Source organism: Coregonus lavaretus (assembly GCF_964263955.1).
Source record: "Coregonus lavaretus genome assembly, chromosome: 13".
Lineage (NCBI taxonomy): Eukaryota > Metazoa > Chordata > Actinopteri > Salmoniformes > Salmonidae > Coregonus > Coregonus lavaretus.
Window position 1 is genome coordinate 44,019,268 of NC_140000.1, and position 19,110 is coordinate 44,038,377.

Here is a 19,110-nt window from a genome sequence, read left to right on the forward strand (position 1 = left end):
AAGGACATGGTCACGTTTCCACTATGATGCCACCTTTGCCCAGGTTTACCAGATTCCAGGAAGTTTTTTTTTTCTTCAGATATTTCTGTTTCTTGAAGGAAATATTGAGTAATATGTATGTTCTTGGTACCTCAAGTTATATTTATTTTAAGATGTAGTAATATTGAAGAGCGCTGGCAACTGTCAGGTTTTCTAATGTTTGTATAATTCTGCAGAGAGTAGACTTAATTCATTTTGACAATGGCATCAATGTTGTTAACAATAACTGTTGTGAAGAGTTGCTCATACTGTCCTCACACACACGTGAAGGTAAACATGCATACACACGCACGCATGCACACACACACTTTCACAAATTAGAGGCATACACTAGACTTTATCTCACTACAGTGTAGTTCTTTATTTACAGAGAATGAAAGACATTGTCTGACATGAACATTTAACTACAGTTAGGATTTACGTTTCTTTCCTAACATAAGGTCACCTTTTAGGAGCGTGGAAAATACGAGATAAATAGTGTCTTTGGTGACATACTTATATAAACATACAAAGATAACTTAAATACATTACTTTTCTTAAATAGTACCACTAATAATATATAATATGCACAAGTGCGCATTATATTTTCGATCATCTTCACTCCACTGACAACTCTTCAAAGACATTCATACAGATCTTTATCAAATGCAATATATACAATAAAACTCTCCTCTGTCATAAAAAATATAATTGCAACATTTGAAATTCAAGTTGTGAGGAACTAACAACCTTAAAGTGCTTTGCTCAGTTTACTGTGACCCTAAAAGAGGCTTCTGACCTTAAGTATAATTAAATATTGAATGAGGAAAAACAGACTGGGATTGTGATGTGTTAGATCCCTGGCTAGGATTATACTATAAGTACCTACACATACCTACACATACACACTCACATACAGATTTGAGCACTTCCACTCAGAGCACACAACACACTCCTGCATTTCTTTACAACGTAGGTTAAGTTAACAATGGCAGGCGATGGCAGTGTTAGTTTTGATGTAAGACTGATGGAGAGTGTTTCTCGCAGCACACAAGGGGAGGTATTAGTGTTCAAAGGTCGGAAATGATCTGGTGCTACGCAGTTTACCCAGACAAAACCCTCAGCTATGCTGCTAGGAAAGGTTACGGACCTGCCAGTGACACAACGCTGACGTGTAATTACCATCACATAAGATTCACAACACAAAGATAAAGTATAGCAAAAACAAAATGGCTACAACAAAAATCCAACAAACACAAGGTTGGTTCCTGATACTATATGTGGCAGGTCAGACACAAACACACACCTGTGACAGTGGTGGGTAAAAAGTTGAGAGATTCACCAGTGTTCTTAGCGTTTGAAAAGCCTTTTAATGATCTGTCACGAGACACTGATTAGCTCCATTACAGCAGAGAATGGCATGTGTGTTTCACAAAGCCTTTGAACAGATTAGACTTAAAGAACCAATGAATCTCTGATTATGACCTGCGACCTGGCGTCGCCATAATTACTGAGATAGAAGGAGAGAGAGAGTGGTAGAGGGAGAGATGGAGAGATAGAGAGAGTGAGACAGAGAATCACTCTACGATTAAATGAGCGAAATCTAAAATAAACTAAAGTCCCACTTTCGATTAAGATGATTCAGTCCAAAAATACAAAAAGAAGCAAGACAAAATGTAAGGGGAATATGGATAGAGGAATATAACAGCACATTAAAGTATGATGTAGATCACAAAAAAAGAAAATGACTGTCAAGTATTGTCAGATTTTTGGTGAATTTAAACCACTTGCCCAACTAACTTAATTAGTTGTAGAAATATAACTTAATTAGTTGTATAATTATTTGATTGAGGCAACGCTGTAGTCAAAACAAAACAGTAAAAACTTGGACCCTAAAAGACTCTTAAGCTAATTTTGGGTACTCCTGTGATTGTATAAGTATGACACAGTAACCTAATAGTTTCATAGTCATTGTGAGCATAAATACATGAATGTATGAATAATTGCTGACCTGGTTTCTAACTGCAATAATAACAACATCAGCGAGTTTAGATCAAAGATATTAGAAAATGAATAGTCTGAACGTTGAGGATTGTTTCAACTATTCTAATCCTCTGATATTGAGAATATGAAACATTTTTATGTGTTTCAAAGAGCCAGGCCGCATGATTATTATGGGTATTATGTCATGGAAATGTTGTGGCTTGATTTTTCAGATCGACAGACTCTGCACCTTTTGAAGGTTGGTCTAGTTTTTTGTATGCTTGCTGAGTTGAGGTTGTTTTTAGTTATTTTTAGTGAGGGCATCCGCCCACCATTTCAGAATCAGTTACAACAAGGGAAAAAGGGGATCTCAGGACATATATATTTTTTATGGTATTTCGTATACAGATTTAAAATGTGGCACTCTGTCTCCCTAACTTGGTCTCCGTGGTCTGTCATTACAAAGCCACAACATAACAGTACAGCACTTTGCTGTTGACTGTGCTAATTTAGACTCATTTGACAAACTACAAGCATACAGCGTAAAGTGTTGTTTTATACACACTAAACTACTAGCATTTTTAGGATCTAAGTATTCATAACTGACCTGATTATTATTAATAACGACAAGGTAGCCTCTAAATATTCCTAGGCAGTACTGTTAGTGGCAGATTTTGGGTTTGGGTTGGCAAGTTGTGATGGTTTAGCTAGTAATTATATGGTCCCCTGGGCAAGGCACGGTCAAGGATTCTTTTGTTTATAAATACAGCAGACGATGGCCTAAGTCTGGTAGAGTTGGTGTGTTTGCCGCCTCACCACCATGGCGGTACAACTAAAGAGATTAGGTCTGATTGATTAAATTGCCGTAAACTTAAAGTCGAGACTTAGAGGGAGAACTTAAGAATCACGTGGAGGGGATAATATTTCACACTTGGGATAAGGGCAGCAGGAGTGTTCACTGTGTTCACGAGCCAACCAATAGATCTCAACGCTGAAATAGATCCACAATGATTAATAATAAAAACATTGAAAACCTCCATCTTGTACAGGAACTGAGTCATTGAAATGTTGACCCTCATCTTTCTCTTTCTATAAACAGTCTCTACTAGACGAGTCCAGAAGCAGAACTCCATCCAGCCACTGCTGAACAGAACTTGACTATTATGGCTGAATGCGGCTGTCAAGGCTGTGGTCTGCTGAAACATCTCCTTCACAGAACCACAGACTGCTGCTGTCGGGAACACCATTGGCTGCAGATGAGAGAGAACTTACAGTAGGTTCTTGTCTGTAAGGTCAGTGTCTGTGTCTGCCCACAAATGGTTGCTGGTGATCTGTAAATCAGAGGCTTACCCCAGATATGTCAAACATGGTCCCTCAAATTGTCCTGGCAGATCTAAGGGGGCAGGGTTTAGGGTGTTAGGGGGCTCTGGGGTAAAAGGGTTCATCGGGTCGTTATGACGGGTCTTCAGGAATATATTCGCTCTGACAGGGATCCGATCCTAGCCCTGGTAGAAATCCACATTAGAGGCTTAAGTGTTTGATCAATGGGGCCAGAGCTAACTGCTGCTGTGGAGGTCATCAGGCATTATACAGACACGTCCAGTTGCGCTGGCTTGTGTTAAGGAGAAAGACTGGTGGACGGGGGCATTTATTCTTACATTAACAGGATTAGAACGTCAAACTGAGCCCCTTGCAGCTCTTTGGCTATTCAGGAGGCCGGGAGAAACACAAAGACTTTGACGAGGAAAACACAAAGAAATGTCCAGAGGATCTCTGGGTGACAGGTATTCGTTCCCAGGGGTGGTTGGTGGTGGGAAGCGTCGACTAAGAGGCTTTCATTCATGTCAGATTCCTTCTTCTTAAACAGCATGATGTGTTTTTGAGGTGTACAGAGGAGTAAGGCAAATGTCATTCAAAAAGTACAGAAATTGACATTTCAGGATCTAAAGAATGTGTGGACTACATCTAACACTAATGCAAAGGCTATCTGTGATACGTAAAATAGAGATACATGTCTATAGATATATGTTTGCTGGGGTGTTTATGTTTTCAGAGAAGAGAGGGAAAAGTATCCGTCCGTCGCTCATCCGTAACTATGCGGACTCCGGGGGTTAATGGGGGAGGAGTCTTCCCGTCCACTCTGGCCAATCAGCTGATAGAGCCGGTGGCTGAGGTTCTGAACCTGGCAGGTTCCCAGGGCGCACCCCACTCTCATCAGCTGTGGGCGGTGGGAACCCCCCCGCAACCCTGAGTGGGCATGGCGACGACCTCTTGACCCCGTCCGTTGGGGCTCCATGCCATCCTCACCCCTCGCCCATACCAGAGCTTCAAGATGGGCTGTGTTCATGACAGTGGGTGGTGTGTCTCTGAGGAGGTAGCCAGGTAGCCATTTGATGGAGGGCTGGAGGTCTGATGAAGGGCTGGAGTCTGTTGGGCTGGCGAGTTTGGTGCCAGTTTTTGGAGTGAAGATCTCCTCCTCTCTCAGCGCATGAAGCTTCTTAAGCAGCTCCAACCTGGGAACACAGGAAAAAATAAGACAAAGTTCAGATCTTGATACGTCAAGATTGATGTCTGTATATTTCCACTCTGGGTCAATGCTGACCATTGAATCAGAGAACTAATTTTAGAACTGGCCTAGTTGTTATCAGACCGTTGTTAAGCACACTTCCAACAGCATTTTATGTCGACACACACTGACAGTAAACGTTACCCACATGGAATGGGCATGGTGAGTGTTGATGTGTCACCATCCTGTCTTATTGCATTTTAGAAGACTAATGGCCTTTCAGCACAGGAACAAAACAGCATGGGGACCTGGCTGCTGCCCATTTATTACATGGTAACATACTGGACGTCACAACTATTGAGACTCCATGTCCACCTTAGCTAAAGCAAACAGACAGTGGCTCAGGAGATTTACTGACTACCCACTCAAGAGAGGGAAGGCTAATGTACAGAGCAAACTGTGGCCAGTGTCCACAGGACGGAAGCATCACTAAGTTTCAGGAACAGCATGTTTAGCAAACACAGCTCAGATTGACTCTGGCTTTAGTGCTGAGAATGAGGAGACCCTGCCATCTGTTCTCTTTTTGACGATGACACCGGCTGCTCAACTTAAACTTGGCACTGGGGACGCTTTTCTCTGAACTGTTGTGGGTGTGTTTGCTCAGAGGGCTCTAATTTGTGTGTCTGTGTCTTAGTTCGTTACAGATGCTCTAAAGAGGTAGAGGCTCATGCACCTGGCGGAAGTCATATTGGCGAAGCACTGGCCGCAGTGAGTCAGGGAATTCGATTCTCAAAATGGCGCCAGTGGGTGTAGGTATATCAAGCCTCAATTCTTTGAAGTATTAAGTATGACCTTTGTGTGCTAAATGTCCTCCCATGATAAAGTTAGAACAAGGAAGAGAAAATGTCCCTTTTGTATCCTTTCTCTATTTTAAAGAGCATAGAAACATTTCCACAGCATCCGGTTCTGACCGGCTTCCAACTGCTCTTTAGGAGAAGCAGTAATGATAGTTGGCATACAGCGTAATTATAAAAAAAAGCAGCGTTCTCCTTGTGAAACGCTGACTGGAATGTGAGAAATAACAGTGTAGGCCTACTGTAGAATGCCACTATGCCAGAGGTAACCAACCAATCTCTGTACAGACACAGTGAGAAGTGGCCATATTAATGAACAGGGTTCCAAAACCTTCTCTGCCTCCTAAAGACGGTCTCTTAGTTAATGTGTTCAGTGCCTTGGCCAGGATCTTGCCTTTATTTATTCCTTATTTTATCAGGTAAGTTGACTGAGATCACACATTCTCATTTACATCAACGATCTGGGGAATAGTTACAGGGGAGAGGAGGGGGGATGAATGAGCCAATTGGAAGCTGGTGATGATTAGGTGGCCATGATGGTCAGGTTGGGAATGTAGCCAGGACACCAGGGTTAACACCCCTACTCTTACGATAAGTGACATGGGATCTTTGGTGACCACAAAGAGTCAAGTGACCTGTTTAACGTTCCATCCAAAAGCCAGCACCCTACACAGGGCAATGTCCCCAATCACTGCCCTGGGGCATTGGAATATTTTTTTAGACCAGAGGAAAGAGTGCCTCCTACTGGCCCTCCAACACCACTTCCAGCAGCATCTGGTCTCCCATCCAGGGACCAACCCTGCTTAGCTTCAGAGGCAAGTCAGCAGGGTATGCAGGGTGGTATGCTGCTGCCTAACATGTTGTTTGTGGTCAAAATTCTGCAGTTAAACATTATTCTCTTGAAAAGACCCTACAAACATGACAATGAGCCTGTATGGGTTTGTTCAACCAATTTAACCTCAAAGGGAGTTTTCCGGTGTGTTGCGGGCTTGCAGCCCAATGTAACTAGCCAATCTAGCTACTTTACAAGCTAAAATATAATGCTATTCCAGCAGTTCCACCACAAAGAAAACACTGAAAGAGCTTTGTCACCACCTGTGTCTCCCTGCCATCCAGCCTGTTTGCCCGTACAGGGCAGGGCCCTGGTGCCTGGTGATGGTGGGTGTCACTGGTAACCACTGTGGTAGTATAGAGGGAACACTATTTCCAGGAGCACCTAGTCATTCAGCTCTGTCCTGTGGCCATGGCCTCGCAAAGTCACACCCACCTTCTGTGCCAAACACCAGGCGGCCAGACAGGCACAAATTGTATTTGACTGCGTCGAAAAAGCTACATTTATATACCGCATTAATACTGCAATGGGGTTGTTATATAGATTTGGATAGTCTATATTCATGACAGTAAATTTGTATTTAGTTGACCTTTCTTTACACAAAAAGGCTGAAATACAAGCTTCTGTACAGGCTCATTCTTCTTTTGTGTTTCGAATCCATGGTGGAAAATGTGTTTCTCACACGAGGAAGGAGGAAACTTAATCCGTTAGGAAAGAAGAGATGATGAATAAACTAAACAAAGGTGAAACCGCTACAGAACAGCTTAATTTAATCCCTGGATCAGGGGACAAAAACAGGTCTGATGCGGTGTGCAGACTGCCAGCGCCAAACAATGCCCACTGGGCACACACTGGTTGAATCAACGTTGTATCCACATCAATTCAATGAAATGACGTTGAACCAAAGTGGAATAGATGTTGAATTGACATCTGTGCCCAGTGGGTGTGCTGTACCCAGCTTCACATCTGTAAAAAACAATTGATATATGTTTTATTGTACACCGGATAAGTGCAGTCAAATGTGTTGATTTACAGGGTCAGCCATAGTAGTACGGTACCCCTGGAGCAAATTAGGGTTAAGTGCCTTGCTCAAGGGCACATCGACAAATGTTTGACCTTGCAACACTCTAGTCTCCCTGCCGCTCTAAGACATTGTGTCAGTCCCAATCCACCCCATCGACCAAGTCGTTTGTGTGTGTGTGTCTTTGTGTGTGTTTTAATGCCCATTTAACATGCCCTCATCCACCCCTGGTGGAGCAGTAGTGGACTTTGTGGCTCACTCAGCACTGGAATCTCCCATAACACACCATGTCACCCCGAGCCCGACCCAACGCAGTCAGACGATGGCCGCTTCGCTAGTCAGGCTATTCTGGGCTGGCAGACAGCCATAAAGACCCTGTGATGTAGTTAAAAAACAATTTTCTTGGCGAATTAGTAACTGGAGGGAGGCGGAGAAGGAGAAAAAAGAAAGAAAGAGCGAGTCTGCTGTTTAAAGGAGGTTAAACGTGTTTGGGTTTCTGTGGGGTTCGCCTCCCACCCAGCGAGTTCTTGCCATGTCCTTTTGTCCTCCTCTCTTCTCTGTTACACCCTCTGACCTGACCGCTTTACCTTCACCTGACGCTGATGCCCTTTGAATTTTATATAGCTTTTATATAATGGCTTCACAAGCAAATGTGAACTTGCTGTTTTGTCCCTAGGTACAGCAAGGACTAATTTGTTCCGGAGGTATCGGATGGATCTGACCGGAGGCGTTTTGGCCAAAGACTTTGGACCGGAGGTGTGACTGTAAGTGAGTGTGCCCAGTGCACATGCTCCTATCCAGTTTCGTTGGGATGTTCTTCTGATCCCACAATAAGCCTTTTGGCCACCGTGCTCTAGCCCACAGCCAGGAGAAGGCAACAGCACCATGTACTGTAGGCCGGCCCAACGTGGGAACTCTCTCACTGGATCACATCTGATCTGACAGCCCGTCTAATTTGGCTATTGAGAAAGTAATCCTGCAAATTGACAGTAATGGAGGTCTTTGTGATTGGCAGGGGATCAAAGATATCAGAGCTTCACATTCTTGGAAACATTCACTCACTCAACATTCGTTTTCAGCACCATCTGATATGTGGAAGATTTTTTTTTTTCATATATTGGTAACAAATCCACCTACTTGTTCTGTAAAAGTCACATTTTCATCAGAGGGCATTAAGCTAAAAGTCAGCCTGGGGAAGGGGCGGAGGGATGAGGGATTTGAGGGTTCGATAAAAGGGTAAGCTGATCCCAACTTCTTTGTGCTGCAGTGTGGGGTTATTATTTCGTATTACTCCCACAGTTTAGACTGAGGTTAAGGTCTGGAATCACAACTGAGATCCACCAGTGGAACCACAACAATAGGGTGATTCCACGCCAGCGGGAGCAGATTTATTTTGTGGTATTTACATTTACATTTTATTCCTTTAGCGGACGCTCTTATCCAGAGTTACTTACTGGAGCAATTAGGTATCTCAGAATGTTCTGGCAATTCTCACACATACATTTGATTGGGAGGAAATATGTTTAACATGTTTGTAACATTTCTATCACAAGCCATTTTTTTGAAAGTCATGATGAAATTGGCCATTTTATACCCTTTTTAGTATACATGCCTCCTGTAAGACCCTATGATCTGTGAACTGTTCATAATACAGACAACATATTGATGTCATTATACTCCTTATAGTGTTCTCTCTGAAATACACATTTTCACATTCATTTATTCAACATTACAAATATTAATATGAATCTCAAAACTATCCTTTTTAGACATTCTCTTCAAACACGTAACATTTCCAGAGTGGGCTCTCTGGTACTTTTAATGATATGACCCATTCTATACATATAAATTGACATGATAGGTCATTAACCAATCACAGCCTCCTGTAGGATTGCACATTCAGCAAGTCACCAGCAGAGGGAGTTCCCTTTGAATCCATTTTCCCATTCACTGTGTTGGTGGTGCTCATAAAATGTATCGTACCTTCAGAATTAGCAGAGAGCCCACACTGGAAATGTTATGCACTTATAGAGTATATTGTTCCAAACAATGTCTTAAAATGAACAAAATCAAAAAGGGTAGTTTTGAGATATTCATATTCATATTTTAATGTTGAATAAATTAATATGACATTTTTTATTTCAGAATTAAGATATACCCCAGGTTTAGAGAACACTATAAGGAGTATAATGACACATGTTGTCTGTATCATGTACGGTTCACGGATCATAGGGTCTTATAGGAGGCATATATAGGTCTAAAAAGGGCCTAAAATGGCTACTTTCATCATGATTTTCTCAAACATTGTTTGAGATACAAATGTAAAAAGCATATCAAACATCCTTGCCCCAATGAAGTTTCAATGTGAGAATTGTCAAAACAATCTGAGATACCAAAAATATGTTACACTCCCACTGGTGTGGAATCGCCCATTGTCCCACCAGCCCCAGCCTGATGCCCTCCTCTGCCCCAGTAAGGCCCCCTCAGAGAGGGGTAAGCCTTGGCCAGTACCAGGTCCTTCATACATGCTTATACCCAGGGGGCTGGGGCCTACCATGGGCTGTCGTAATCAGCAGTAAATGTGGCACATTCATACATAATCCTCGCCAGTCCCCATGCAGCTAACAGAGGACAGATTGTGTTTTCAGTAAGGAGACAGAAATAAGCGAAAGGCGATTTATTTGTGAATGAACCATTGCTGCCGCTTGTTCTCCATGCGTTGGTGTTTTTATAACCTCTTGTGTTGATGATAAGTATGTGCTAAGAGGGGTGATTTAGCACTTTCCTCATCATGCACTGGATTGGGTGAAAGTGTACATGGTTGCTAAAGTCCATGGCTTGAAAGAATGACTGCCACGTATCCAGAAACCGAAAGGAGACTCATCACTTTCTCTCTATTCTCTCTTGTTCCCCGCAGGAGACTTAAGTGTGTAGTGGTTAAGGAATTGGGAGACGGACTTCAAACCACACAGTGGTTGCAGTTCCAAGTTCCAATTGGACTGAGGCAGTCACTCGCAGCTGCAGTGCTGACTCCTGATTGAGGCCTGCTCTCCATCGGTAATGTAGGTATCCATCTACGCCACAAATGACTGTACTTAGCTAGTATAGCACCTAAATTGTTCTCAACCACCGATAGAACATGAAACAAGAGCTTAGTCCTTCTCTCCTCAGACCTCAGAGCTCCATCTGTGTTCATTCTTCAGCCTTTATCCTGTGTTCTTTCTTTAACACTTACAGTATACACACACACACACAGACAGACAGACAGACATACTGTACAAGGTTCGTCACGATTCCAGTATCGCGATAGTCAGAAGTATCATGGCAAGGAAACAAAACACGAAGCGGATTTAATTTCTTGAGGAAAACAGTCATAATATTAGAATCAAACAGCATTATGTTGTCACCGAGAGTCACATTTGTTTATTTTGCAAGCTACACACACACACACACACACACACACACACACACACACACACACACACACACACACACACACACACAAGCTTTTCCCCATGTTCAGGCTTTCAGTGCAGAGTGGAAGCATGTTCTTCATGGATGTGGACGGTGGAATTTAGGTCTTAGACACTAATCCACTGTGGAATTCTGAGCTGCCTGGCGGGAGACTAGTTCTCTCTTCTCTTTAGGCCTGGTCGTAATGACCCCCACGGAGCACAGAGAGAGAGAAGGAGAAAGAGAGAGAGCGAGAGAGTGGGAGAGAGAGAGGGAGGGGCATGGCAGTGTTTATGTGGTAGATACAGCATATCTCCATACATCGGCAGTCCAGGCCTCTGTTTACAGTGTGGCCCACATCAGAGCAGCCATACGTCCTCAGAGCAGAGGTCTAACCTCAGAGCCATACATACTGCCTCTCACATAGCGATCTACGGGGTTATATCAGACTGTGAAGCATGCAAAGTGTATTCAAGTACATAAAAGGGGTTATATCAGACTGTGAAGCATGCAAAGTGTATTCAAGTACATAAAAGAGATAACTCACGTAAAGTTTAAGTATTTATGAGCCATATTAGTCAAGGTAATGTTCATGTTATGTCTATGATATTGTATAAACATGTCTATAAATCTATATAAAGTTACTGTATATAGAGTTATAAAATCTATCACCATCTAATGGTTGCAAAGAGCATCTGATATATATTCCTCAGAAGACAACAGTATGTCCTCTGAGTGGTGGATGATGATGCAATGTGCCTGTGGGGTAAATATTGTGTTTGGACTATGGATGGCTGTTGACATCTGAATTGCAGGCAAGGGTCCTGGCCCTGATGCTGGCCCCATATGGGGTGACAGAGGGAGTTAATGATTTAGGAGGAGGATGGACGGACGGGAAAAACATTGGTTGTTTTTTGTCCTGTAAGGATCCTGAGCAAACTCATGCCCACAATACACAGACTCAAATACACACAGACTCAAATACGCACACTCAAATACACACAGACTCAAATACACACAGACTAAAATACGCACAGAGTCAGATACACACAGCCAGACCAGGAGGCTACACATACACAGGCCATCTTTCTAAAAATAATACACTTTACACTTCCACAAGCTCAATACACAAACTCTCAATACACAAAATGTGATGCGTGCATCCTGTCTGGGATGTCTGACATGTCATATCATGTCGTTGACCTCTGACCCAGACTGTGTGGAAGCAGTGAGGGTCATCACGGCAACAAGTGCAGTAACATGCCTCTCTCTGGGGCACCCTGCATCCCACTACTGGAATCCACAATGTAAAGCTGCTTAATCTCTAAAGCCATATTTAACTTGTGGTTTGGCTCTGGCCTTCAACTATTTTCTCTCAAGTTGTTACTGTATGTAAAATGAAGGGTATAGTTTGTATTGTGAATGGCCTAGAGCAGGGGTGGCAAAACACAAGGCCCGCGGGCCGTCCATGATCAGGACATCACACCTCAGTCTGAAAAGGGGAATGAGAGTCGGAGCAATGAGGCCTGTGTTATTGTTATCAGCCAGTGATGGGATCATCATGTGTGATGGGAAGAACAGTGCGTTTGGTATGGAGGGAAGAAAAAGTGGGACATTTACTGAGTAAATAAATAGATAAAAGGAGGGAATAAGGCAGAGAGAGAAACCAGCATTAGAGAGGGAGAGAGACACCAGCATTAAAGAGGGAGAGAGAAACCAGCATTAGAGAGGGAGAGAGAAACCAGCATTAGAGAGGGAGAGAGACACCAGCATTAAAGAGGGAGAGAGAAACCAGCATTAGAGAGGGAGAGAGACACCAGCATTAAAGAGGGAGAGAGAAACCAGCATTAGAGAGGGAGAGAGAAACCAGCATTAAAGAGGGAGAGAGACACCAGCATTAGAGAGGGAGAGAGAAACCAGCATTAGAGAGGGAGAGAGAAACCAGAGAGAAACCAGCATTAGAAGGGAGAGAGAAACCAGCATTAAAGAGGGAGAGAGAAACCAGCATTAGAGAGGGAGAGAGAAACCAGCATTAGAGAGGGAGAGAGACACCAGCATTAGAGAGGGAGAGAGACACCAGCATTAGAAAGGGAGAGAGAAACCAGCATTAGAGAGGGAGAGAGAAACCAGCATTAAAGAGGGAGAGAGAAACCAGCATTAAAGAGGGAGAGAGAAACCAGCATTAGAGAGGGAGGGAGAAACCAGCATTAGAGAGGGAGAGAGACACCAGCATTAAAGAGGGAGAGAGAAACCAGCATTAAAGTGGGAGAGAGAAACCAGCATTAGAGAGGGAGAGAGACACCAGCATTAGAGAGGGAGAGAGAAACCAGCATTAGAAGGGAGAGAGAAACCAGCATTAGAGAGGGAGAGAGACACCAGCATTAGAGAGGGAGAGAGAAACCCGCATTAGAGAGGGAGAGAGACACCAGCATTAGAGAGGGAGAGAAAAACCAGCATTAGAGAGGGAGAGAGAAACCAGCATTAGAGAGGGAGAGAGAAACCAGCATTAGAGAGAGAGAGAGATATCAGCATTAGAGGGGGGGAGAGAAACCAGCATTAGAGAGAGAGAGAGATATCAGCATTAGAGGGGGAGAGAGAAACCAGCATTAGAGAGAGAGAGAAACCAGCATTAGAGAGGGAGAGAGAAACCAGAGAGAAACCAGCATTAGAGAGGGAGAGAGACACCAGCATTAGAGAGGGAGAGAGACACCAGCATTAGAGAGAGAGAGAGATATCAGCATTAGAGGGGGAGAGAGAAACCAGCATTAGAGAGAGAGAGAAACCAGCATTAGAGAGGGAGAGAGAAACCAGAGAGAAACCAGCATTAGAGAGGGAGAGAGACACCAGCATTAGAGAGGGAGAGAGAGAGAAACCTGCATTATAGAGGGAGAGAGAAATCAGCATTAGAGAGGGATAGAGAAACCAGCATTAGAGAGGGAGAGAGAGAGAAACCAGCATTAGAGAGGGAGAGAGACACCAGCATTAGAGAGGGAGAGAGAGAGAAACCAGCATTAGAGAGGGAGAGAGACACCAGCATTAGAGAGGGAGAGAGACACCAGCATTAGAGAGGGAGAGAGAAACCAGAGAGAAACCAGCATTAGAGAGGGAGAGAGACACCAGCATTAGAGAGGGAGAGAGAGAGAAACCTGCATTAGAGAGGGAGAGAGAAATCAGCATTAGAGAGGGAGAGAGAAACCAGCATTAGAGAGGGAGAGAGAGAGAAACCAGCATTAGAGAGGGAGAGAGACACCAGCATTAGAGAGGGAGAGAGAGAGAAACCAGCATTAGAGAGGGAGAGAGACACCAGCATTAGAGAGGGAGAGAGACACCAGCATTAGAGAGGGAGAGAGAAACCAGCCTTAGAGAGGGAGAGAGAAACCACCATTAGAGAGGGAGAGCGAAGCCAGCATTAGAGAGGGAGAGAGACACCAGCATTAGAGAGGGAGAGAGAAACCACTATTAGAGAGGGAGAGAGACACCAGCATTAGAGAGGGAGAGAGACACCAGCATTAGAGAGGGAGAGAGAGAGAAACCAGCATTAGAGAGGGAGAGAGACACCAGCCTTAGAGAGGGAGAGAGAGAGAGAAACCAGCATTAGAGAGGGAGAGAGACAACAGCATTAGAGAGGGAGAGAGACACCAGCATTAGAGAGGGAGAGAGAAACCAGCCTTAGAGAGGGAGAGACAAACCAGCATTAGAGAGGGAGAGAGAAACCAGCATTAGAGAGGGAGAGAGAAACCAGCATTAGAGACGGAGAGCGAAACCAGCATTAGAGAGAGAGAGAGAAACCAGCCTTAGAGAGGGAGAGAGAAACCAGCCTTAGAGAGGGAGAGAGAAACTAGCATTAGAGAGAGAGATAAACCAGCCTTAGAGAGGGAAAGAGAAACCAGCATGAGAGAGAGAGAGAAACCAGCATTAGAGAGGGAGAGAGAAACCAGCATTAGAGAGGGAGAGAGAAACCAGCATGAGAGAGAGAGAGAAACCAGCCTTAGAGAGAGAGAGAGAAACCAGCATTAGAGAGGGAGAGAGAAACCAGCCTTAGAGAGGGAGAGAGAAACTAGCATTAGAGAGAGAGATAAACCAGCCTTAGAGAGGGAGAGAGAAACCAGCATGACAGAGAGAGAGAAACCAGCATTAGAGAGGGAGAGAGAAGAGAGACACCAGAATTGGAGAGAGAGTGAGGAAAAAGAGGGAGGATATTATGAATCTCCCTTCCATCACCAAGGGAACATCCAGAGGGGATTTCTAGAAACGATAACCCCTCACACAACCACAGCTTGGAAAGGACAAACAGACTCCCTCTTATTGAACTGTTTGTTTTTGAAACGCTGCTGTGTTCACTCAAATACACTGATAGAGAGCACTGCTGCAACCGCAATCCCATCCATCATTACCCACAAATTCTGCCCCTACTGTTTTGAATGGAAAGTTATTGCTGAGAAATGAATGTCATAACAACCATTGGGAAGCAGAAATAGCCTATCTCTGCTGGGAGCTCAGACTGACATAAACAGAGAGGTGTTTGAGTCACGCTTCCCTTTGCTTCAATTTGATTTCAACAGCAGGTGTTTGTCTATGCTCTGTGAAACACACACACACACACACACACACACAGATGCGCAGACACACACACGCGCACACACCTGTAGACAGAGGTGGTTAAGCTGTTAAATTGTTATGTCCGAACCTCCAGCGTAGGGGCTCTCCTGTCAGAATAGGGTCACCTTATATGGAGACTATTGTCTGGCACACCCTAATCAGCCCTGCCATCCAATCTACGTCATGCAGGGTAAAAACAACCCTCTTTTTCCACATCCTCATGTCAATAACCTCAATTATAAACCATAAAGACTTACCTGTCCATTCATGGATGCATGTCAGCAAAAAAAATTATGTTGAAAGTTGATGCCCCTAAAATGGTGAGTCTGAGTGCAGATATACAGCAAGTTAACAGTAGGGTCACTGACCTAGTAATAATATGAATAAGACTCAACAAATGATCATCTCCATATCCCTTGGTTGATCATGTCTGAGTTACCAGGCCAACAACACAACTCATGGACATTTTTTAGGACCTGTCAGTGTGTCCTACAGCGCTAACCCACATTAGAGATCTGGATACAACCAAGTGCCTCACTTCATTTGCCCCCAAAAATGACTAACATGTGAAACTGTTCCTCTTAAAGTTTTCAACATCCCAGATTTCTATGTAACGGCATGGCTCTGGGTGAAGGCAATCATCTGTTTTCATTGGTTTCTCTCATTGACAGGGTCCAGGTTCCTGTCAGTCTCCCACCAGAAGAGGGCATGCAGACACTGACTCTACCCTCTGCTCTAGTTCTCACTGCACTTAAACACACCAGAGACTGGAGTCTTCACTGGTGCACTTCTCCTTCACTTTGCACAGGCACTTCTGCCCACCCAATGAAATAGGAAATGGGAAATTGTGTGTGTGTGTGTTCTTGTGTATTATTGACCAATTCCCTGTGATCTTGGGATTTACTACCATGTCACACACAGAAGAATAGCAGAGTGGAAAAATACAAGTGCCACTCATTACAGTATTACAGTACAGTAGCCAATGCCTGGAATTACGGTGGAATTCAGCAAATGCCAACATGAGGAGGCCTGTTTTTCCACCTCTGCTATCATATTTCCCACATGAGGTCATATTCCTAACACAACATACTGTTAACTTCAGGACCATACATTTGCCTGAACAAATTACTAAAACCAAACCTAATTTGTAAAACAAACACACAACCATATATCTGTTGCATTCCAAAATATAGTCAGATAAAGTAGATAATCAAATCACATGGAACATTAGGGGGATAGTATATTGGTTTGGCGCAATTAACCTTGCCCTTGAACACTGACGCAAGTAGCTATCACTTTTGTTTAGGGACCTATAACGAACTGTACGGAAGTCTTTCATGAATAGTGCCAGATTGGATGTAACGTTTATCTACATGGGTAATATTTCAATAAAATACATAACAGTATGTAATAAGGCGTCTAACCTGCGCATCAGTTTCGGTTTGTAGAGCAGTGTGAAACAATATGATGCAATGATAGTCGTATTGTCCTCTGTCCCATTAATTATGTTTTGAGTTTTTGGACTAAATTAAATTGCATCATATAAGAACACAAATTCTGAAGAGTACACTTTATTATGCAGATGGTATAAATGCGTAATTTCATCATGGTGCCCATTTTTCAACATAGAGATCATGGATAAGATAGCGCTCATTAGCCTACATTATCATGAACTTTAAGTCAATATAAGTGTTTAAATCCCATAACAGACGTAGCCCAATGGATAAAGCAGTGCAAACGAGAGACTGCGCAAAGCGCGCATGGATGAACTCTCAATCCATTCTAAAAACACGGATTCCCCTCAAACGTTTTCACATCGTCATATCATAACTACAGAGCCCCCAGGTTATCTGAGCGGGAACGCACATTTAGTGTAACACGTCTCTCTCTCTGACCTTGCCGGCTAGCACTACTCTCTTTCCATTACTACTCTCTATCCGTTATCTCCCCGACACAACACCTGACTGAACAAAAACGTCAGCGTACTTTAATGCGTTAACCTCAACATGATATAATAACTGGTTCAACGGGTTTGTGGTTTGACCGTGTGACTTAATTTAAAAAACAGTAGGCTAAAAAAGGCGCACGTCAATTCACCAAACACCGGCAAAGTCGTTGGACATTCGAGAATAGACAATATCATAATTAATGCATCTCACCCATCACTGTATATTCCGAATCCTGGAATAAAATAAGACTACATGTAGCCTATATTTGAATAATGCCTTCAGATTTCCTCTTGAAATTGCATGCGCTTTCATATGTCCAATGTGCCCTCCACAAGAGCATTTTTGTTCAATAATCATCACATCCTGAAAGGATTACTCTTAGAAAGTGAATGAGAAGGAACTGGAACGCACGTTCAATATAGGAAAGTCATGTAATGTCTTTCTTCTTACCTGTTTCTCTCCAGACGGTCTGCGACCGGGAGAGCCAGGAGCTGCTGGAGGGAGAGTAGGCTGATGCAATACACAGCAACCGGCAGAAGCGAACGCATCTCGGGACGAGTTCTCACACACACCCCCTGGGAAGGAGGGGGTTCCCAAACCACCTGGACGATGTTCAACTCCCGGGGAAGAAAGATTCCAAAAGGTTTTGGTATTTAGGCTAGTACTGATATCCAGGCAACAATGATTGAGACAGTCAAATAATCCTGTGATAAACAGAGAAGAAAAAAAGTAGAGAAAAGTAAATAAATTGTCTAATTTGATCAGGATATTGATTAGGATATGTTATCAACATATGCAAGAAATACAGTTATTTTGCAATAAATATTCAAGAGTGCCTGTTCGACACCTGCAAGTGCATTATTCACTCACTATTCAGTAGCCTAATAATTTCAATAGTGCATACAAAGTGCACGAACCACTTTATGTGTGGCCAATTAAAAGCTATGGATAAAGAAACCTCTAGCACTAAAGAAAATGTAAAAAAAAAAAAGATTTCCAGCTACACCCATTTTTCACATTTTACATAAAAATTATATTGCATTTCAAATTTTAACTGTAATAACTCGTTTAAATAGTACATTTCATTAATGTGAGTAATATCTTACGTATATGAGGATTTTCAGCAATATTCTCGTAGTTCAAAGTATTTTCCCACGGATCTAACAAGTGTTAGTCAAGATGAAGTTCTCAGACTCAACTTCTGAAGCTGAACGAAGATGATATTGTGCGTATAAATATTGAGTGGGCGGGACTCATTCTGCACGGTGCACCTGATAGGCTCCGTCAATTGTCGGATGTGTGTGTTTGAAGTGTGACATTTACAAGTTTGCTGTTATAGGTTTTGGTGTCAAATGCCAACTGACATGCCAAAATGATGATGGTGCTTGACTGATCAAAGACCTTCCAAGAACTTCCAAGAGAACAAGTTCAATGTGTGTTCTGTTAGTTATAGATTTTCATATTCAAGATAGATTTTAAGACATATCCATACTAATCCATTGATACAAATGTTGTGTTATTAACAATTGTCATAGTATATGTCATACAAACAAATGGTGGCATGTTCTCAAAATGCTTTTCTTAGACTTTTATCATGTGTTTTTCACTCACTCCCTTCCCCTCTCTCTTATCTTTGTCTTCAACACCAAGTGAGCCTGAGGGATAAGAATAGATACTTCTCTTTCACATTCCTCTGAATGTTGGAGGGACACAACCATGGCTACACATTCTAAGTACTATCCAATGTGCTATTGATACATAAGCTATTTGACAGATTGCTTCCTGATTATGCCACAAACATTTATTTATCCTACGTTTTCCAGAACTATAAGGAAACGTTTTCCAGAACTATTAAGGAAATATGACCTCACAAAGAGTACCATGTGACCTATGAT

The 19,110-nt window shown here is 42.9% G+C and overlaps 1 protein-coding gene across 1 annotated transcript; it reads right to left on the reverse strand.

Moving 5' to 3' along the window:
• Positions 1 to 375: 375 nt before the first annotated feature.
• LOC311140249 (protein ADM2-like) lies at positions 376 to 18,408 on the reverse strand. The gene is made up of 3 exons (XM_084175211.1): positions 18,322 to 18,408; positions 17,666 to 17,919; positions 376 to 4,514 (listed from the first exon to the last, which is right to left on the reverse strand). Exons 2-3 carry the CDS (start codon positions 17,761 to 17,763, stop codon positions 4,085 to 4,087), a joined length of 528 nt encoding a protein of 175 aa, XP_084031337.1. The 5' UTR covers positions 17,764 to 17,919; positions 18,322 to 18,408; the 3' UTR covers positions 376 to 4,084.
• Between the last annotated feature and the right edge of the window lie 702 nt (positions 18,409 to 19,110).

What these genes read in the sequence shown, in the direction of transcription:
- LOC311140249 (XM_084175211.1), bottom strand. Translation starts at nt 17,763, where the DNA reads ATGCGTTCGCTTCTGCCGGTTGCTGTGTATTGCATCAGCCTACTCTCC. An exon ending in GACCGTCTGGAGAGAAACAG is followed by an intron (nt 4,515 to 17,665) that starts GTAAGAAGAAAG and finishes CTGTGTTCCCAG; the next exon opens with GTTGGAGCTGCTTAAGAAGC.